The sequence below is a fragment of the Hemiscyllium ocellatum genome, chromosome 13, assembly GCF_020745735.1.
Source record: "Hemiscyllium ocellatum isolate sHemOce1 chromosome 13, sHemOce1.pat.X.cur, whole genome shotgun sequence".
Taxonomy (NCBI): domain Eukaryota; kingdom Metazoa; phylum Chordata; class Chondrichthyes; order Orectolobiformes; family Hemiscylliidae; genus Hemiscyllium; species Hemiscyllium ocellatum.
The window spans coordinates 79,621,142-79,643,938 of NC_083413.1; the positions used below are offsets into that span (position 1 = coordinate 79,621,142).

General features: G+C 46.7%; 1 protein-coding gene across 1 annotated transcript; it reads right to left on the reverse strand.

Moving 5' to 3' along the window:
- Positions 1–873: 873 nt before the first annotated feature.
- On the reverse strand, positions 874–20,902 carry rnf168 (ring finger protein 168). The gene is made up of 6 exons (XM_060834335.1): positions 20,365–20,902; positions 16,625–16,701; positions 12,252–12,428; positions 8,684–8,820; positions 5,544–5,616; positions 874–2,576 (listed from the first exon to the last, which is right to left on the reverse strand). The coding sequence occupies exons 1-6, from the start codon at positions 20,693–20,695 to the stop codon at positions 1,470–1,472; spliced, it is 1,902 nt and encodes a 633-aa protein (XP_060690318.1). The 5' UTR covers positions 20,696–20,902; the 3' UTR covers positions 874–1,469.
- Between the last annotated feature and the right edge of the window lie 1,895 nt (positions 20,903–22,797).

Sequence of the window (22,797 nt, forward strand, 5' to 3'; positions counted from 1 at the left end):
CAGAGGAAATCTAACATTTCAGTTTTAAGAATAGGGATTCTACACATGAAAAACAGGTCCCTACTGAAGGCTTATAACCAGCTTTTGGATTAAGAGCATGACTGCTTTTTGATAAAAGGCAAATGGTCTGTTCTCCTTTAAAAAGGCAATTGTTATCCAAAACGTCCAATCCCTACTATTCACTCTAAACATCTGCATCTTATTTTCTTCATTACTTAGATAAAACTTGCATTCGAGTTTCAGCTGCTCGAGTATTTTAGAATACATCACTTGCTCTGCTCTGAACCACTAGCTTCAATTACGTGCAAGTCTTTGGATTGGTACTTACGTGTGTTAGCTTTTGACTCCACCTCAATTTGCACCATGTGCTCACTTTCTGAAAATAAAGCTGAAAATGTGTTACTGGAAAAGCGCAGTAGGTCAGGCAGCATCCAAGGAACAGGAAATTCGACGTTTCGGGCATAAGCCCTTCATCAGGAATGATTCCCGATGCAGGGCTTATGCCCAAAACGTCAAATTTCCTGTTCCTTGAATGCTACCTGACCTGCTGCGCTTTTGCAGCAACACATTTTCAGCTCTGGTCTCCAGCATCTGCAGACCTCACTTCCTCCTTCTTAAAATAAAGTCCAATTATCATTTGTCATCTTTCCTCCTATTTATTCAGTTCTATTAATCTGTGGTTGAAACCTAAGAACATCAGAAATATTGATCTACCTTCCTCACTGGAACTATTGTGTAATGCCAACAGCTCTGATTTTATTTAAGATTTCCAGAATGGTTTGCTTTTCTTTATTAATCAAACTATTTGAAACTGATCCAAAATCAAATATCGCAAGTTTTTAACAATATTGAATCCATCCATATAAACAACACAGATAAAGACAAATTATTGGTACCAGCTTCTTTTAAACAAGGAAGGATAATGCAACTATATTGAACTACTATGACATTTCAGATTCATGATGAAATGGAAGATAGCATTCTTGAGTTTTTGTATAAACAGATGAAACAAATCACAAGTGTCAAACTACAAGGAGGCCAGGCATAAGTATGACATAGCACTATTGTGTGAAGTTTTCCTCTTATTAATGCAGTATTTGAGGATATGTTATTTGGTTTAAAAGGAATTCAGGATCCCAAATTGAAAGATAATACATCTCAGATGTTAATAAAGATAAGCTACAGAATCAATTCAGTTTTTGAATTTCACAAACAGCTCAATTATATAACATACAATGCTCTTAACGAAAAAGACTGCTTTAATACATTTAATGGTGAATTAAAGCTGTGGGTATAGTCTACAGCGAAGTTTCATAATATTACAAAACTGAATTGAGACGAATGGGAAAATCTGGCAAAGAACAACCAAATTACACAAATAAATGCAAGCTCAACAGTAACATGAAAGCCATATTCGTCCAACTAATATACTGTCAATTAAAATAATGACTGAGTTTTGACACATGCCGTTAATTAGTTACATGCTTCTGGAACATTTCAACAATAGTCTGTTGTTTTTTACTGTTGCTCAATTCATTCACAGGAATCAATGCTGCAGAGTTGGCATCCATACATCTAAGTGGCCTTTGATTTTTAACTTTGCGTCCTGTCCAGCTTTTATTTTTCCGACTGCTTATAGCAAAAGAATCTGAGCACTCTCTTTTCTTGTTACCTACTGCCGAGTAACCAGACTGCAATGCCTGCAACTTTCTAGAAGTTTGTTCCTTTCCTCGTATCCTTTTCTCACAATTTATAGATGATTTGTTGGCCCGAAGCAGATATTCATCAGGTGATCCCCTTTTTCTGTTAACAACAAGCATCTCCTTATCGAGTTTCCTCTGTATGCGTATTGCCAGCAATCTGTCCTGCTCTTCCATCCTGAGTTTCTCAGCTTGACTTTTTTCCCAGTCCAAGAGTAGCTCTTCATGAGAGATTCCTTGGGAGAGTTCAATGCTTTCACAGGCTTCATTAGGACAGATCTTTCTCTTTTTAACAGTTGAGCAAGTTTCTCCTTCTACTTCAGAGGAGTTCCACGTTTTTCTTTTCACAAATGCTTGAAATTTAATGGGAGCTTGGTTTCCAACCTGGTATTTTGACCCTTGATTTGGACAAGACTTTTGTTTTAATTCAAGATCATCATCATAGCATACTGTTTCATAGTTTGGACTATCTACATCAAAGCAACTGGCACTGGTACGTGCATGATCATGTTTGCTACCTAAATTTGGCAGGGTTGCAAAATCTAACTGATCACCTTCACCATGGCTGTTGATAGAGTTAATCTTCAATTCTGCAAGTAGTACATCTTCCTTGTAGCTCTCTTTGCCCTTCCGTTCACCACTGCAAACTCCCACCATCTCACTTTCATCACCCCCTTGACTGTGCTTAACAGCATTCTCATCTTCCTGCTGATAATCTCTAATGTCTGCCATGCTAGCTCTTCCAATACATTGGGCAAGTGGTGGTAGGGCTGAACTGCAGACTGGCTCCTGCTCCTCTTCATAATGAGGTAGAGAAATACTGGAAATTGAGTCACTATTTGAAATTATATCATCTGCATCTGTAGATTCACTCTCCTGAATAAAAACATACAAATTCAAAAGTCTTAGAGTATAAAGAGTACATAACTAATGTAATTACACATGCGACCTCCTGTTACTTAAGTGAATTCACGCAGATTTTGTTTCTTTATTTAATCGGATGACTACAAATCATAATTTTTTTTTACAGAAACATAGTTGTGTTACCACTGGGATACGGAGTTGAAGGCACCCAAAGTATTGGCACATTTATTGTTTTATTTACCTCATTAGTCTCCTTTTATTTTCCTCATCTGGAGACAGTTCTACTGGGCTCCATTGTGTTGTTGCAGGATTGGTTCCCCATGTTTCAGGAACTCAAAACCTTAAGCTTTATAGATCCACATTTGATAAACTTGGCAGCTCTGCAAGATGATACCAGAAACAGGACTGCTATCTCTGCTCCCTCTAATTTTGTTCTTCTGCATCCACCTGTGTGACACTGACTTCCGAAACTTGAAATCAATGCTCAGAACAACAGGTGCGCGCTAATCACTGTACGGCCACACAGGTTAGAGGTAACACTGCTGCTATTGTTGGCACTCTCACCTACATTTCTCTTTCTGGCTTGAATTTGGGAATTGAGCAGTTTCTGTAGTGCAAGCAACTCTGCTATCCTCTAATGGGTAGTGGCCTAACCACGTACAAAGAAAGCTGCACGATCTTAGAAGTTCTTAGTTTGGTTTCAAGGTTCAATTTATATTTATAGAAAAGGGAGTCCTCAACATCAATTCAGGATCCATAAATTACTATTGATTAAAGATGGAACCAGACCAGCCTGTAAATGGTGACTAGAGGATGGGAATTCAGAGACACATAACTCACCTTCTCAATGTTTGTGCATCTGTTATGGAACATCTATTCTGTCAGGAATGTAAATGAATTAGCAAGTTTTGAGAAGATTTGTAGCTCAGGTTGAGGTTCTGGATGCAGGTTTGCTTGCTGACCTGGAAGGTTCATTTTCAGATGTTTGGTCACTATACTAGGTATCATCAGTGAGCCTCTGGACGAAGCACTGCTGATGTTTCTTGCTTTCTATTTATATGCTTGGGTTGGTGATGTGGTTTCCTTATAGTGATGTCATTTCCTGTTCTTTTTCTCAGGGGGTAGTAAACAGGGTCCAAGTCAAAATGTTTGTTGATGGAGTTCCGGTTGGAATGCCATGCTTCTAGGAATTCTCTCTATTTGACTTGTCCTAGGATGGATGTGTTGTTCTTCCTCATCTGAATGAAAGGATATCAGTGATATTAGATACCACTTCAACTGGGACAACACATTCATTCTAGGACAAGTCAACTAGAGAGAACTCCTAGAAGCATGGCATTCCAACCGGAGCTCTATCAACAAACACTTTGACTTTGACCCTACTTACCACCCACTGAGAAAAAGAGCAGGAAATGACACCACCACAGGAAACAACATCACCAACCTAAAGAAACCCAAACATAAAATTTAGAAAGCAGGAATCACCAGCAGTGTTTCTTCAGAGACTCAGTGAAGATTTTACCTAGTATGGTGACGAAACGTCTAAAAATGAGCCTTCCAGCTCAGCAAGCAACCTATATCCAGAATGTAAAGGAATACTCTGCACTTCCCTGGATGAAAATAACAGCAACAACTGCCAAATCTCAACACCCTAAAACACAAAACAACCCATTTGATTGGTCCCTATCCACCACCTTCAACATTCATTATACACCTACAATATTTGTAGGGAAATGCAGGATTTTGATCCAGCAATTTTGAGAGGTCAGTGATATAGTTCCAAGCCAGGCTGTTGTAGGCTTGGAGGGAAACTTGCTGGTTATATTCTCTTGCATCTGCTGCCCTCATTTGCCCAGTGGTAAAGGTTGCAGAATTGGCAAGTCTTGAAGGTTTAGTGAACTGTTGTATTTTGTGTATGGGCAACTCTAAGACTGTGGAGTGAGAGGAGGAGGAAGTGAACATCCAAGATGGATGAGATGCCAATCAACCAGTCTGTGTACTGGATATGATGATGTCTGTTAAATGTTGTTGGATATACACTGATCCACAGAAGTGTCAACATACAGTATTTCATCACACTCCTTCCTGACTTGTGACAAGATAAAGGACAAACGTTAGACAACCAAGGCTACTGTAACTCAGCACAGAATTCCCAGCTTCTGATTTGTTCTTGTAGCTACAACATTTATATGGATGTTGAATGAGAGGTAAATTCAACAACAGTGAAATCACAATGTCATGGGGAGAAGATTAAGATTTTCTCTTGTTGGAGATGGCTTTGCTTGCCCTTTGTGTGGCACTAATGTTACTTGTCCAAACCAGGATGCTGTCCACGTGTTTTTCCATAAATGGATATAGACAGTTTAAGTTTCAGAGTAATATTGAACAGTGTTGAACATCACATAACCATAAGCAAACATTCCCATTTCTGGCCTTGTGACGGATGATATATCATTGATGAAACAGTTGAAGACAATAGAGGCTAGGACATTACTATAGGTGCAATCCAGGGTAATGCCCTTGGGCTGATGTGATTGACCTTCACCATACACTCGTTTACAATTCTAGATTTTAATTGATTTCATTTAAATTCCACCATCTGCCATTGTGGAATTTGAACCTATGGCCACAGAGCAGTAGCCTGAACTTCTAGATTACTAATCCAGTTGCCTAACCACCTCCCTCAACTTGTCAAGTAGATGCCAGTGTTGTAGCTGTACTAAAATAGCTTGCCAGGGGCACTGCTAGTTCTAGAGCACAAATCTTGTAGACTACTCTTGGGATGTTATCAGGATACGCAGACTTAATTGCATCTGCTCTCAGAAATTAGAAAAGGCAATTGAAGCAGACTTGAAATTTTAATTAGAAACTACTGCAATTTCAAATTCTGCATTTAACATCGGAGTTTGTCCTTGTAAATTAAAATGCTGTGTAACTTTTGCATGCAAAGTAAAATGTTAAATTTCCAGAAACACTTACTATAGCAGAAGGATCATTTCTCGACCTAGTGCTTTCAGCTTTTTGAATCTTCTGATAAGTGGGAGATAAGTACCTAAAAGAAAAATAAATATGAATGATGTTTCTACTAACCGGAAGCTGATACTGCGGTGAACCCTTCTGTTAATTAAACCAAACACCTAGAAAAGCTCACCTTGCCTTGTAATCTGTTAAAATGAGTGACAGAGAACTCAAGTTCCATTATTTAAAGAAAACAACAGCAATTTTTTTAACACTAAAAGTGAACACTAAACAATAACTATTCACAACTCTAAGACCCCTTTCTCTTAACTGATTATCTGCCTCTAACTCTATAACAATATGCTGTTCCAATAAGATACTTATTAAAATTACATCAACTTAATTTCAAAAGCACCCGGCTGCTGTCACCTTCTGTGACTTCACTCTTCCGACTGCTGAATTCCCTGGGCTGTTGTCGTCTTTCTTTTTACTGCAAGTATGTTTCATATGAAAAAGGTACCTTTGAGAGAGAGTTTGCTAATATCTTGGGTCTCTCTTAATGGCAGTTGCTCTCTGCAATTTTCAAAATGCCTGCATTTTTATACTCCCAACATCAGATTGTCTCACTGGTTCGATGTTGGCAAGACAATAAATTCAAACTTGACTGGGTTTCACAGCCCTGGGGCGTAATTTAAACTGATGAATTAAATTCAAATTGTTGTCAAAACAGCAACCAAAACTCAGATATCCACTTCACAGCCGAATATTACATACTTTCAATTTACCAGTAGACAGTGCCATATTGTCATATACACAGGTGCTTGCAATCTCTCAGTTCAGAACAGCATTCACTCTCTCAAAGGTACAGCACATGCCTTCAACTCAACAGTGTAGCAGAATTAAAATCATTGTAAATACCCTGTTTGATTGCAGAGTATCGTTACGAAAGCAAGATACCTTGCAACAAAGTAAAAGGCCTCAAAGAAAATGCATTCATGACTTTCCAGAGCAGTTTCACAGATAATGGGGAGAACACAGAAAATGCTGGAAATTCTTAGCTAGTCAGACAGTATTTGTGGAAAGAGTAACAGTTAACATTTCAAGAGGATGGCCTTGCATCTGATAAAAGGTCATTGAGAAATGGTTACTCTGGCTCCCTGCATACAGATGCTTCTTAATCTTAGGAGTTTTTATTTTTCAACTCTAGAGTTTAGAGCAGAAAGGCAAGTTCTGCATTTATACAGAGCCTCCCATAACCACAGTACAGCCTAAGATAAATTACAACCAGTGAAGTTGTTGAATTGTCACTGCTGTTATGAAAATAGCCAATTTGCACATAACAAGCTCCCTCAAACAACAATCTGTACAATAAACTAGATAATCTGCTTTTTGACGTTGTTTGTGGGATAATCAACAAACAGTAAACGTAGGACAATTCCTTCGTCTACTCTTGGAAATGGTATCTCCAGAACTTTGAAATCTACCTGAAGGGGTGCAGAGTTTTTCAGCTTAACATTATGTTTGAAAGATAGCCTCTCTGAACAATTTGGTACATGGAATCCAAACTCTCACTCAAAGAAAGTGTTCTACCAAACCATAGCCAGCAAGTGGAGAGACAAGTTGCAGTTGTCCTCTTCGCTCACAAATGGTGCAATAAGCATAATGAGTGTAAAGGATAAACTGCTTCCAGAGACTGAAAGATGCAAATTTAAGGTGAATGATGAAGGAACCAGAGATGACATGCAAACAGTTTTAAAATCAAAACAAGTCATGAAGGTCAGGAATGCACTGTCCATATGAATGACAGGAAGAGATAGAATAACATTTTTCAAAAGGGAACAGAATAAATTATTGAAGTTAAATATAGACGCATGGGGTAAAACAGCACTGTAGACTGAAAGTTCTACCAAGGAGAGGAACATAGGTGCCAGTAGGCCAATCAGCCCATCAGGTCTCTCTGCCATTCAATGAGATCACAGCTGATCTGATAATCCTAAATGCCACTTTCCTGCCTTTTTGCCATAACTATCAATTTCAATAATGATTAAAAATCTCTCAGCCTCCAATATACTTCATAACCTGGCCTTTGTGATAAAGAATTCTGCAGATTCACTAACCTCAGAAGAAATTTTTCCTCACCCCTGTCTTAAATGAGCAGCACTTAATTGAGTATATGCCTTTTTGTGCCAGACTCTCCCATGAGTGGAAACCAAAGTCCACTTCTGTTCAGCATCATATGATCTTGTATTTATATAACATCATGAAGATAGGCCAATATCCAAGGCATTACAGATAAGTAAAATCACAGAAAAAAGACAAGTGAAAGGAAATATTAGAAAGATCAAAGTGGAGGATCTAAAGAAAGATGCAAGGGAGAAGGCAAAAGGATTAAGAAAGGATTTGAGTTAAGAGCCTTGAAAGCATAGCTGCTAATGCTAGATCAAAGTGTGTAGTGGATGTTCACAACTTGCATTTTGCAAGACTTTTTAAGCACGATAAAACACCCAGGTGAGCATAATGACATTTGACATCAAGTCATACAAGAAAATAAGGGCAGATGATCAAACTTCATTAAAACAATAGGTCTTAAAAGGCATCTTAAAGAAGGAAACAGGTACAGTGGCAAAAAGGTTTAGGAAAGAAATTCCAGAGTTTAGAATTTTGTTTAGCCATTCAAGTCAAAGCAACCTATGGTGGAATAATTAAAAATGGGGACCAAAGAGACTCATGTTGGAAGTGCACAAAGACCTGAAGTTAGAGATAGGAAGAGGTGACATGATGAAGGAAATTGGAGAGGAGGATTGGAGCCAGTGTAGGTAAACAAGTGTCAGGGTTCTTGGTAGCGATGACCAAAAACTCAGTTCTGGATCCAACAGAACACTAATATCATGAAGAGTCTACATCAGCAACCAGAGGCCAATAGCATCAGTGCTGCAGGTGTGATGTTTGTGGTGGGGACTGGCAGTGCTGGGCAAGCCACTGTTTAACAGGAAATTGACACGATCCAGGATCAAATTTTTGACAAGCCTTTTATCAATTTAGAGTTTTCGCATTCACAATCAAGCACATTCTTGCTTGAAGGCACAGGAATGAGTAAACAATGATCGCTTCAATTATCCAGATGTAGTTGAGTTCGTGATCCCCTTTGTAACAGCACTTACTTCTGTATATTTCCCGTAGAACTGGGACTGTGTGGAATCAATCTATTTCCCTTGGTGACAGATGAAGAATTAGATTTCAAGGAAGTGCGTCTTGAAAGAATTGTCACGCTTTCTGGATGGGTTTTAGGTGTTGAATTCTACAAAGAAAACAGGCATCTATAAAATGAGATATATTACAGGAACACGCTGCATTTCATTATCTAAGTGTGAGAATAAATAAGCTACACTAATTTTACTTTTTTTTTAACAAAGTTCACTATACTTGTATCCAGTCATTAACCTTTTGCAGAGTTACACTTGCAGCTCAGCATATTACACGCGTGTTAGAGTCCATGTTGCTCGGGTTAATGTATTCAGAAACAAGACAAACCATTCTGCCATTTGCTAATAAAATTTACAATATATTCGTAGAATAGATAGAACAGGCAGCACAGCAGCTCAGTGGTTAGCACTCCTGTCTTTCAGTACCAGAAACCAGCGCTTGATTCCAGCCTGGGGCACTTCTCTTTGCACATTGTCCCCACTTCTGGGTGGGTTTCCTCCAGGTGATTAAGTTTCCTCCCACAGTCCAAAGATGTGCAGGTTAGATGAATTGGTCATGCTAAATGGCCCATGGTGTTCAGGGATGTATAAGTTAGGTGCATTACTCAGGGGAAATAGAGTAATAGGTATGGGAAAATGGGTCTGGGTGGGATAGTCTTCAGAGGGTCAGTGTGGACTCGTGCCAAAATGGCCCGTTTCCACACAGTAGGAATTCTATTCTAAGGTGAAGTCTTTTAACCAGCAAGAGGTTATCAAATGGTACCCAGTTATGAAAGTTTGAGGTCACAATCACCCCTCTTGGGGTGACACTGACAGGCCACAACCAGCAACTAGGAAAAAGTAAAGACCGGAGATTAAAGTTGAAAAGTGCGACGCTGGAAAAGCACAGCAGGTCAGGCAGCATTCCAGGAGGAGAATTTCTGATGAAGGGCTCATGCCTGAATTGTTGATTATCCTGCTCCTTGGATGCTGCCTGGCCTGCTGTCCTTTTCCAGCACCACAGTTTAAGGCTATAACCAGCACGAGTTTTCAGTAAGAAATCAGAAAGAGAGCTTTACTGCCAATAGTCAGAATCATCAGCATTGTGCAAGTTAAATTGGCTGAGGGACTTCTTTTGTTTATGATTACAGCAAGTAAATCAGTTCAGATGTTATAATCTATAAAGAAAGAAAGTTACATTTTTACTATGTGACATCAGACAATGAAAAGACCATATTTTTCATTGCTGTTATTAATAGATCTTCTGTAATTAAAACTCCTCAGTCGCCCATAACTTGCATCATTTTGTGGTGAATATACTCCTGCATCTGGGGCGTGTTACAAGGAGGATTTCACCCACAAGAAATCAATTTACAAAGAAGGTCACTCAGTTTGCTGTACCAGAAAATTAGTTATCTTCAAGTTATGACAGCTGTAGCTCACCCAAATTAGAAGGCTATTAATTCAGCCTCTGGTAATGTTCTGGAGACACAGATACAAACCCCACCAGGCCAGATGGTGGAATTTGAATTGAATAGATACCTGGAATTAAGACTCTAATGATGACCATAACCATTGTATATTGTCATTTAAAAAAACCCTTCTGGTTTACTAATGCCCTTTAGGGAGGGAAGCTGACATCTTTTCTGACATCTGATGCTTAACTGCCCTCTGAACATTAGAGGATGGGCAAAAAATAATGGCCTAGCCAGCAATGGCCTCACCCTGTGAATGAAGAAGAAAAAAAAACACCTTCTGCATTAGAAATGCACAACAGTTACAGGCCTTGCCAGTGATGCCCACATCCAATGAAAGGACAAAATCTATTGCCCATTCCAAGTTGTCCTGAGGAGGTTTTTGTGAGCTGCCTACTTGACTGGCTGATGTTGCAGCAATTTAATACATTTGAGTAGTTTGCTAGGAACGTTCAGTCACGCTGCAGTGTGGGGAGTGGAATCTCAGACAGACCTTCTAAGTATGGCAGTTTCCTCTGCTGAAATTAGTGAACCAGTTATGTTTTTAAGAATCAATCAGCTTTGTGGTTTTATTACCAATCTTTTAGTTTTTAAATAAACTGAATTCAAATTATCATGCTCTAGGATGCAACTCCAATCTTCGAAGCCAGAAAAAATAACCACATCATCAAATCCAAGTAGACTGATAGTAGGGATAGTGGGGACCAGAGAAAAAGTTGAATGTCAGTGTTCATGGAAGCTGACGTTACGTTTGTGGTTACTAATTCTAACCTTCAAAGATCCAAGAATGGATGTTGGGGAAATCCCAAGGTGGCAGCAGATGGACAAGGGACAATGTAGGAAGTGATTTTCTGTTCCACATTGGACAACAGTGGAGTTTACTATGTGCAGCAACATATTACAGTTAGTCACTGAAAAGCTTTTATGCTTTTCATCATCAGAGCCTTTTCAGTGCTGTGGGAGGAAGAAAAAAATTAATAATTTGGAAGAACTTAAATAAGGAGTTATGAAATATTTAGTTGGCAATAGTTTGAAGTACAGGGGAACAGGAGATAAGATATTCAGATACTCAAAACAAACTGACACTGAATAAGTGCAAACGAAAAATGTCAACAACTAAAAGCAATGTAGCTAACACCAAATTTTATGGTATTAGAAGGTGAAACTGGAATTCTACCAAAAATCAAATTTTTAATCAAAATCAATATGTCAGAACAGTTGTCACATTCAGACTTTCCATTTTTAACAAACATATTGTGGGCGGCACGGTGGCACAGTGGTTAGCACTGCTGCCTCACAGCGCCTGAGACCCGGGTTCAATTCCCGACTCAGGCGACTGACTGTGTGGAGTTTGCACGTTCTCCCCGTGTCAGCGTGGGTTTCCTCCGGGTGCTCCGGTTTCCTCCCACAGTCCAAAGATGTGCGGGTCAGGTGAATTGGCCATGCTAAATTGCCCATAGTGTTAGGTAAGGGGTAAATGTAGAGGTATGGGTGGGTTTCGCTTCGGCGGGTCGGTGTGGACTTGTTGGGCCGAAGGGCCTGTTTCCACACTGTAAATCTAATCTAATCTAATTTCCTTCCTATAATAGTTGAATGCTAGAAAATGGCCCATATGTTCACAGTGCAACGAAGTATCAGGAATCAGAGAATGCCCGAGTAATCAAGTCGCAGATTTCCCTGAGAAATACAAAAATTGTTTTTTTAATTCAATTTGAAAGGTAAAATGTGTTGTGGAAAACCTCACTCCTGAAAGCAATCAGACTCAAACTTTTCAATGATACAATACTAACCATAATTACAAACCTGTCCAGCTTCCTTTTGAATGCCGGATGAAAATCTACCAGAGATGTACAAGTCAGAAATCTATTACAAAGGTTGATGGTCCTCTGCAAATGCTCTGAAGAGAAACCCGAAAACGCGTACAAGGTGTGTATAAATCAACCCTTTTCCTTAAGCGATTTTAATGCTCCAAAGAACTTAAAAATATTTAGAATGACCACCACCAGTACACCGCTCCCATGTCCCCCCCGTACATCCAAAATAATTCAGGGTTAACTTTGATGATTACTTACCACTTCCTTACTTAGCATTTGAGCTAGCTCTTCATCTCTTTTTAATTGTTCACCTACTTCCTTCCTCTGCTTTTCCTCATATATTAGTCGCTCCTTCTCCTCTGCCAGTATTTTCTGAATTAAGTCTTCACTGGCTCGCTGTTCCTCCTCATCACGAGCATGACGCTCTGCCCTTAGCTGTGAAGTAATTCAGTCTCATTATGTGTGGTTGAAAAATTTTAGATTCTATTACAGAATCCACATAAATTCCTGCAAGCAATTTTGAACCCATTTTATAAAGAGGTATTTCATAAGAGCTCTCAGTTTGCTGCTATCCAAGCCAACATTCTTACAATCATACACCTTTATTATTTTCATCCAAATCATTCACCTGCTTAATTCTAAATGATCTAGGGGCACACACATCCAGAGATAATCCAATGGAAGTTTTCCAGGACTCAGAAGCTTCTATCTCAACTCATAACAGTATTCCCACAGGTAAGCAGGAGTTCAACATTTGTTCAACAGCCAAAGTAAACGGTGAAACAATATTGAGGAAATCAGATGCATATTACCACAGCAATTAGAAGATAAGCTGTCTTCGTGATGTGAAATCAGCTCACTTTCAATGTTTAGATACTGTATCATATGAAGGGTCAAAGAATTATAGAAATTGGCCTTCTGTAATCTGACAGCCTCTGGACAGGACTGCTGCCAGACCAAGGCAAATCACGACAGGGTCTGCGCGGGAGTTCTTAAAACCCCTCCTAAGGCATTCGGTCACGAGACTGAAGCATTTCATTTGACATTTCTTACTAACAGCTGAGTGTAACAAAATAAATTGCTTTACTGGAATGTCCAACAAGTACAATCTTCATTGCTCCAAAATTAAAAAAAAATTCATGAAAATAAAGGCGAGTGCAGATAAGACATGTGCACATTACAATAGCATGACCTAAACGACTTTACATGGACCAAAACCAGAACTAGAACTATACTGCAAATGCAGACCGCAGGGGTCACCAGATGAGAGTGCTGCTTAGGGAGGCACTGCGTTCACCTTCAATTTAACAATTTCTCACTACAATTAAACAATTAGCAATTGCAATTCTTTTGAAACTATGCACATTGACAGAATTTGGTTGGTAATGTATAGCCATCCAAGCCTTATAGTAGGCTGAATTTCACAGATGAATCATAAAATTTAATAAATAAAACAATTCTTCCAGTGGTCTTTAACATTGACCATCCATAATAGTATACTGTGTGGATCCAATCAGCAGTGCAACAACCTGAATTCCTGATGCACTGCTCAAACTGCAGCTCACATCTTGACCTGTAATGTTCACTTGCAGTCTATCCAAATTTCAATGTATCTTTCCAGCGAAGCACTGTTCTTTTGTTCTCATTTAAACTTGAAAGCCACACAGAATGGTGGCCTTTTCTCATTCTCCTGCTGATGACATTGACCCCTTACCGAGACATAAGTGGCTGCTTATCCAAACATTTTCTGTGTGAACCTAGAAAAAAACTCCAAATATAATCCTACCCTCTTCTTCAGTTTTGTTATTTGGGAATATGATTAATTACCTTAACTTGGTTCTTGACTACAATGAAAAAGGTTTATTAATTTTAAATAAATTTAATGACAAATGAACTCAGTAGGCATTGCAGCATGCAACACAGATTAATATGCAAAAATTTACTTTATTCATAAAAAAGCTTCTTTATCAGCATTCACAGGTGCTAAAGCAGTTCTGCACAGTCTTTGGGTATCAAGAAAAACAATAGGAATTTGACATTCTCTTCAGTTGCAAAAATCAAAAGGCATTTCCTCTTCATGCAAGACACTGTTTACATATATTGAAGCAGTAAGAGTGTCTAATAATCTTATAGACCCTCATTATACTTCAGCTGAAAGACCTTAGACAGCAGATTTTCTTCACTGTGTACCCTGGCAGCAGCTGCTCCAAGCTTTAGTGCAGCATGCAGTCCTGGGTCTTGGAACATGCCAGTCTGCAACACTTGGTGGATGTCCACTCTACACTTGGAGGCCCAACAGCTTTCGGATAGATCAGAGCATCTTTCACACAGTTGATGGTCTTCCGCAGTCAACATTTATCTCAGTGCATGCTGAGGGGTGCAGCCCATAGAGAACATCACAAAGTGTTAGGGACGAACCTCAACAAAAATCACTGCATCTTTCGCCAGCCCTCCTTTGCAAAGGCACATCCCACAAGATATACGACAGTCTCTTCACCAGCATAGGTGTGAAGTACTCTCAGCGTTGCTACACGTGTCGCAGGTTTGGCCCAATTCCCAAACCTGCACTGTGCAATCACCATGCCATTTTCCACTTCATCTGAGGTCAAAGATGGATAGCAAAATATCCCTACCCATACACATCTGCTCCTCCCAAGCAACTCTAGATAATGATTAAGAGCAGGAACTTTTTATTAAGAACTCCCTTACTTTGAGTAACAATTTCTCACTGCAATTAAACAATAAGCATATAATTTTTTTTTAAACGAAGCACATTGACACAATTTGGTTGGTGATGTATCACCATACCAAGCTTTACAGTAGCCTGAGGACGAAGGACAGATTAGGAGAATAACCCAAGAGCTTTGATATCAAAATAGCTCAATAGCAAACTGCTGGGACCAAGCTCAATGAAGATTGATTTTGCATATGTGAACAGAATTAATTATTTCTAGCATTCATGCCTTCTGAATGCAAAAAAACCAATGAGAAATATAACATTTCTAATCATGTGATCAGCCAATACAGTGAGCTGACAAGGCTCATGCAACACAAATGGTGCAGAACTTTTACCTGTTCTTTGAGATTTGACAATATGCATCAGTTTGCCTTTAATTTCTTCTGGAAGGATGTAATTACATTCCACAAAGACACCCCAAACCAGATGAAGAACCATTAAAGGAGCCCAATCATTTCTCAGACAGGGCTTTGAGTATGAAATTCATCAACATTTCCCAAGGTCAAACTGTAAAGGAAAGGCACATTCTACTGAACTCATTACCATGGTGGCTCAGTGGTTAGCACTGTTGCCTCACAGCACCAGGGTCCCAGGTTCGATTCCAGCCTCAGGTGACTGTGTGGAATTTACACATTCTCCCCGTCTGTGTGCGAGGGTGCTCCGGTTTCCTTCCACAGTCCAAGATGTGCACACCAGGTGAATTGGCCATGCCAAATTGTTCATTGTGTTAGGTGCATTAGTCAGAGGGAAATGGGTTACTCTTCAGAGGGTTGGGCTGAAGAGCCTGTTTCCACAATGTAGGGATTCTAATCTTAACTGTTGATTATTTAAAGTTTGGTCGGTTTCTTTAAACACATGCCCATGAGCAGGACAGATTGACAAGGAGCCAGATTTATATATAAGCCTATTGACTATTCACTGGAGAGGGTAGTCAGAGGTCAGGGGGACAGTCCTTTGCTTTCAACAAGTACATCACAAATCACTACCATGCACAGGGAATAATAGCATTGTAGGGAAAAAGTCAGACTTGAGAAAGCATGGTGCTGGAAAAGCACAGGTCAGGCAGCAACCAAGGAGCAAGAGAGTCAACGTTTCAGGCATGACCCTTCTTCAGGATGGCCGAGTAGTGGGAGCCTTGTCCATCTCAAACCTACAGAACTGGTTAAGTTAGCCCACTCCAAGAGATTATTCTGGTAAAAAGTACTATTCTGAAACATGAAAACAATGAATTCAAAAATATTCAATTTTGAAGTTAAGATATCATTTGGCATTACAAAATCTGGGCTTTTATGTTCACTGAAGGTAGGCTTTTTATAAGGGTCAAGAACTCTTTAAAAACAAGGGTCAAATCAGTATTGCTAACTGATGAGGTAATTACTGAAGCGATTACTAAAGTTAAGCTTAGAAAAGGCAGAAGCAGATGATAGATCTTTTTCTCTGAACTGCATATGTTGTTCAACAGTTTTAAAGTAGTCAGAGTTAGAGAGAAATTACTAATGTATCTTGGGGAGCGATGGTGCAAACCAAACCTGGTGAATCTGCAGTCACCAAAGGCAAATGCTTGTGACTTCATCAGTTGAGTGAGACATTAGAGTAAAGATAGAAGTGATACTTCACTGATATTAACTTTCCGTAAAACATTTTGCTGGAGATAAAAAGGATGAATCTGTTTGTTATTAATAAGATAACCCCAACCTTATGTCCCTTTAGTGTAAAGTACATGAAGAGCTTCATGCACTTATGCAGTGACTGACCATTAAATTCGAAAACTAAAACCTTCATTTATCATGCCAGGTTTCAGTCTAGACTCCAACCCATCCAGCATGTTTACCAGCTGAGATCATGCCAGTAGTTGAATCTAGTGCACAGAACAGAAAGCTACAGAATCTCTCACCTTACTAATCTGCTCTTCGTACTCCTTCCGAACCTCACCGGGTTTGCACAGTTGAGGTCGTGAACACAATCTGTCAACTTGTAAAAGAACGAACAGGTCAATTTGTGGTACGTTACCCAGTCCGAAACGTTTTCATCAAAGGGAGGGGTACAGGCGGTACAGTGAGGGTGTGTGTGGAGGGATGTATGGGGAGAGAGCAGTGGGGGGAGGGGAGGGAAGAGAGAGGGAGTGCAGTGGGGGGGGAGGGGAAGAGAGAGGGAGTGCAGTGGGCGGGGATGGGGGGGCGCGCAGTGGGGGCGGAGAGGGAGGGGCAGGCAGTGGGGGCGGGAGGGGAGTGAGGGGAGGGGAGGGGAGGGGAGTGCGGTGGGGGGGGAGGGGAGTGCGGTGGGGGGGGGAGGAAGGGGAGAGGAGTGCGGTGGGGGGGGAGGGAGAGGAGGGGAGGGGAGTGCGGTGGGGGGGGGGGAGGGGAGTGCGGTGGGGGGGGAGGGAGGGGAGGGGAGTGCGGTGGGGGGAGGGAGGGGAGGGGAGGGGAGTGCGGCGGGGGGGAGGGGAGGGGAGTGCGGCGGGGGGGAGGGGAGGGGAGTGCGGCGGGGGGGAGGGGAGGGGAGTGCGGCGGGGGGGAGGGGAGGGGAGTGCGGCGGGGGGGAGGGGAGGGGAGTGCGGCGGGGGGGAGGGGAGGGGAGTGCGGCGGGGGGGAGGGGAGGGGAGTGCGGCGGGGGGGAGGGGAGGGGAGTGCGGCGGGGGGGAGGGGAGGGGAGTGCGGCGGGGGGGAGGGGAGGGGAGTGCGGCGGGGGGGAGGGGAGGGGAGTGCGGCGGGGGGGGAGGGGAGGGGAGTGCGGCGGGGGGGAGGGGAGGGGAGTGCGGCGGGGGGGAGGGGAGGGGAGTGCGGCGGGGGGGAGGGGAGGGGAGTGCGGCGGGGGGGAGAGAAGGGGAGTGCGGCGGGGGGGGGAGGAGGGAAGGGGAGGGCGGGAGGAGGGAAGGGGAGTGCGGTGGGGGGGGGAGGAGGGGAGGGGAGTGCGGTGGCGGGGAGGGAAGGGGAGTGCGGTGGGGGGGGGGGAAGGGGAGTGCGGTGGGGGGGGAAGGGGAGTGCGGTGGGGGGGGGGGAAGGGGAGTGCGGTGGGGGGGGAAGGGGAGTGCGGTGGGGGGGGGGAAGGGGAGTGCGGTGGGGGGGGAAGGGGAGTGCGGTGGGGGGGAAGGGGAGTGCGGTGGAGGGGGGAAGGGGAGTGCGGTGGGGGGGGAAGGGGAGTGCGGTGGGGGGGGAAGGGGAGGGGGGAGGAGGAGGGAAGGGGAGGGGGGAGGAGGAGGAAAGGGGAGGGGGGGAGGAGGAGGAAAGGGGAGGGGGGGAGGAGGAGGAAAGGTTAGGGGGGGAGGAGGAGGAAAGGGGAGGGGGGAGGAGGAGAGAAAGAGGGAGGGGGGAGGAGGAGGAAAGAGAGAGAGGGGAGGAGGAGGAAAGGGGAGGGGGGAGGAGGAGGAAAGGGGAGGGGGGAGGAGGAGGGAGGGGGAGGAGGGAGGGGGGAGGGGGGAGGGGGAGGGGGAGGGGGGAGGGGAGTGCGGTGGGGGGGAGGGGAGGGGAGGGGAGGGGAGGGGAGGGGAGGGGAGGGCGGTGGGGGGGAGGGGAGGGGAGTGCGTTGGGGGGAGTGCGGTGGGGGGAGGGAGGGGAGGGGAGGGGAGTGCGGTGGGGGGAGGGAAGGGGGGGGAGGGAAGGGAGGGGAGGGGAGGGGAGGGGAGGGGAGGGGAGGGGAGGGGAGGGAAGGGGGGGGAGGGAAGGGAGGGGAGGGGAGGGGAGTGCGGTGGGGGGAGGGAGGGGAGGGGAGGGGAGTGCGGTGGAGGGGAGGGAGGGGAGGGGAGGGGAGGGCGGTGGAGGGGAGGGAGGGGAGGGGAGGGGAGTGCGGTGGAGGGGAGGGAGGGGAGGGGAGGGGAGTGCGGTGGAGGGGAGGGAGGGGAGGGGAGTGCGGTGGGGGGGAGGGAGGGGAGGGGAGTGCGGTGGGGGGAGGGAGGGGAGGGGAGTGCGGTGGAGGGGAGGGGAGTGCGGCGGGGGGTAGGGAGGGGAGGGGAGTGCGGCGGGGGGGAGGGAGGGGAGGGGAGTGCGGCGGGGGGGAGGGAGGGGAGGGGAGTGCGGCGGGGGGGAGGGAGGGGAGGGGAGTGCGGCGGGGGGGAGGGAGGGGAGGGGAGTGCGGCGGGGGGGAGGGAGGGGAGGGGAGTGCGGCGGGGGGGAGGGAGGGGAGGGGAGTGCGGCGGGGGGGAGGGAAGTGCGGCGGGGGGGAGGGAGGGGAGGGGAGGGGGGAGGGGAGGGGAGGGGAGGGGGGAGGGGGGGAGGGAGGGGAGGGGAGTGCGGCGGGGGAGGGGAGTGCGGCGGGGGGGGGAGGGGAGTGCGGCGGGGGGGGGAGGGGAGTGCGGCGGGGGGGAGGGAGGGGAGTGCGGCGGGGGGGAGGGAGGGGAGTGCGGCGGGGGGGAGGGAGGGGAGTGCGGCGGGGGGGAGGGAGGGGAGTGCGGGGGGGAGGAGGAGGGAAGGGGAGCGCGGTGGGGGGGAGGAGGAGGGAAGGGGAGCGCGGTGGTGGGGGAGGAGGAGGGAAGGGGAGCGCGGTGGGGGGGGAGGAGGAGGGAAGGGGAGGAGGAGGGAAGGGGAGCGCAGTGGGGGGGAGGAGGAGGGAAGGGGAGCGCGGTGGGGGGAGGAGGAGGGAAGGGGAGCGCGGTGGGGGGGAGGGGGAGCGCGGTGGGGGGGAGGAGGAGGGAAGGGGAGCGCGGTGGGGGGGAGGAGGAGGAGGGAAGGGGAGCGCGGTGGGGGGGAGGAGGAGGAGGGAAGGGGAGCGCGGTGGGGGGGAGGAGGAGGAGGGAAGGGGAGCGCGGTGGGGGGGAGGAGGAGGGGGGAAGGGGAGCGCGGTGGGGGGGAGGAGGAGGAGGGAAGGGGAGCGCGGTGGGGGGGAGGAGGAGGAGGGAAGGGGAGCGCGGTGGGGGGGAGGAGGAGGAGGGAAGGGGAGCGCGGTGGGGGGGAGGAGGGGGGAAGGGGAGCGCGGTGGGGGGGAGAGGAGGGAAGGGGAGCGCGGTGGGGGGGAGAGGAGGGGGGAGAGGAGGAGGGGGGGGGGAGAGGAGGAGGGGGGGGAGGAGGGGGGGGAGGAGGGAAGGGGAGTGCGGTGGGGGGGGAGAGGAGGGAAGGGGAGTGCGGTGGGGGGGAGAGGAGGGAAGGGGAGTGCGGTGGGGGGGAGAGGAGGGAAGGGGAGTGCGGTGGGGGGGGAGAGGAGGGAAGGGGAGTGCGGTGGGGGGGGAGAGGAGGGAAGGGGAGTGCGGTGGGGGGGGAGAGGAGGGAAGGGGAGTGCGGTGGGGGGGAGAGGTGGGGGGGAGAGGAGGGGGGGGAGAGGAGGGGGGGGAGAGGAGGGAAGGGGAGTGCGGTGGGGGGGAGAGGAGGGAAGGGGAGTCGGGGGGGGGGGGGGGGAGTGCGGGGGGGGTGGGGGAGAGTGCGGGGGGGGAGGGGGAGAGTGCGGGGGGGGAGGGGGAGAGTGCGGGGGGAGAGGGGGAGAGTGCGGGGGGAGAGGGGGAGAGTGCGGGGGGGGAGGGGGAGAGTGCGGGGGGGGATGAGTGCAGTGGGGGAGTGTATCTTGAACAGTGGTGTATGGGGGGGGGGCGGGAATATGAAGAATGCCTCCTGCCTTGAGCCGTCATTACGGTTCCTGAAGCGCACAACCCGTTGCCCCAGCACTTTCCCGTTCCGTCTCCCTGCCCCCTCACCCCTCCCCTCACCTCACCTTCTCGCTGGTTGTTCTCCTCGGCCTGGAGCAGGGGGTACTGCCGCTGGATGCGCTCCTGCAGCTCCGCGTTCACCAAGGTGCCCTCTCGGGCCTTGCCCCGGGCCCAGTTGGACAGGCGGCGGCGGCAGAGCGGGCAGTTGAGGTTACTGATTTCCACCGTCTGCTGGAAGCAGCCCAGGCACAGCGAGTGTCCGCACGGCGGTGTCACCGGCTCGGCCAGGAGCTCCTGACAGACCGGGCACAAGCACTCGGCCAGGCTGAGGGCCGCAGCGGGGACAGCGCCCGGGGAGGGGCCCTCGGACACACCGCTCCGTCTCTTACGGCCCATTGTGGTCGCTCGGGCCAGCTGACGAGCGCTCGCCCGTTCCTTTTCCTCCCCAAGTTATTTCCCTCAGAGCGGGTGAGGGGCAAAGTCTAAACGACCGCCAACAGCATCTTCTCTTCAAAACACCGCCATCTCCCGCTCTCGAGCGCAAACCCTGCACTACGACTGCGCGCAATCTCCCGCTCCCTCAACCGTCTTGCTGACTGCGGCTGCGCGATCTCCCGCTCCCTCAACCGTCTTGCTGACTGCGGCTGCGCGATCTCCCGCTCCCTCAACCGTCTTGCTGACTGCGGCTGCGCGCGATCCCCCAACACCGTTCACCCCCCTCTTGCTGCCTGCGGCTGCGCGATCTCCCGCTCCCTCAACCGTCTTGCTGACTGCGGCTGCGCGCGATCCCCCAACACCGTTCACCCCCCTCTTGCTGACTGCGGCTGCGCGCGGTCTCCCGCTCCCTCAACCGTCGTCCTGACCGCGGCTGTGCGTTGTCATCGAGCGGGGAACTGTGCGCCATGTTTGTTGTCAGCGCAGATCTCTCGCTGAAAGGCAGTGGATGGCGTTGACATGCAACATAAACATTAAATGCTGGAAGTTCGCTTAGCATGTCTGGCAGCACCGTGGAGAAGAAGAGTGGGGTTGGCGGCTTCCATTCGTCAGAAACCGACTCTGGAAAGTTCCGTGTGCTCCAGCCAGTCCCGGTTACCAACTGTTTAGCTTTGCACTGGATTGTCAGATCACCTGTTTGTGCTGTCAGTCCTCAAATCATCTCCCTGAATGAACTTGCCCCATACAATACTGTGGGTGTCTTCCCTCCCCTGGGGAGTTGGTCGTCCCAGCATTGACTGTTCATTGTGGTGAACCACCTTGCTATAGTCCTAGTCGTGAAAATACATCCACGTCGCTCATAAGGAGAAAGTTTCAGGCCCAGCAACAGTCAGCAGATAAGGTATGACTGGCAAGTGAGGTGCTAGCAGTTGGTGCGCTGCAATTTAATCTCTGCTGCACAGTGTACATAGAACATAAAAACATAGAACATTACAGAGGAGTACAGGCCCTTAGGCCCTTGATGTTGCGCCAACCTATGAAATTAGTCTGATGCCCATCTAACTTACACCATTCCATTATTATGCCTATGTATGTCCAGTGCCCATTCAGTGAGTCTACTGCTGTTGCAGGCGATTCTGCGCCCATACTGCTCTCTGTAAAGCAACTATCCCTGATATCTATCCTAAATTTATCACCCCTCAATTTAAAGCAATATCCCCTTCTGTTAGCCTTCACCCTCTCACTGTCCACCCTATATCAGCCTCTGATTATCTTATACATCTCAAGTCATCTCTCAACCTTCTCTCCAACAAATACAATGTCAGTTCCCTCAGCCTTCCTTCATCATATCTTCCTTCCATACCAGGCAACATCCTAGTGAATCTCCTTTGAACCCTTTCCAAAACTTCCATTTCCTCGTTATACGCAATAGTCCAGGTGTGGCTTTACCAGTGTCTTGTACAACTGAAGCATGACGCCATGGATCTGAAATTCAAACCCCTACCAATAAATGCCAACACACCATATGTCTTCTCAACAACCCTGTCAACCTGGGTAGCAAATTTCAGGGATTTATGCACCTGGACTCCGAGATCTCTCTGTTCAGCTACACTACCAAGAATTTTACTATTAAGACAGTACTCTGCATTCCTGTTACTTCTTCTGAAGTGAACTACCTCACACGTTTCTGCATTAAACTCCATTTACCACTTCTCAGCCCAGCTCTGCATCTTATCAACGTCCCTCTGTAACCCACAATATCCTTCGGCACCACCACAACTCTGCCTACCTTAGTGTCATTCGCAAATTTACTAACCCATCCTTCTATGCTGACATCCAGATCATTTTTATAAATGACAAACAACAGTGGCCCCAAAACAGTTCGTTGCAGCACACCCATCAACTACCACCTCTGTCTTCTTTCAGCTAGCCAATTTCTGATCCAAACTGCTAAATCACCGTCAATTCCCAAACTCTATTTTGTGCAATAGCCTACCGTGGGCAATCTTATCAAATGCTTTACTGAAGTCCACATACACCACATCAATCACTTTACTTGATCC

Bases quoted from the DNA above. Each gene is read 5' to 3' on its own strand.
- rnf168 (XM_060834335.1), bottom strand. From the start codon at position 20,695: ATGGGCCGTAAGAGACGGAGCGGTGTGTCCGAGGGCCCCTCCCCGGGC. The intron at 12,429-16,624 runs GTGAGAGATTCT...ATTACTTCACAG, and splicing joins ACGAAGAGCAGATTAGTAAG to CTAAGGGCAGAGCGTCATGC. The intron at 5,617-8,683 runs GTAAGTGCTGTT...TTTTTCTTTTAG, and splicing joins TCTACGGGAAATATACAGAA to GTACTTATCTCCCACTTATC.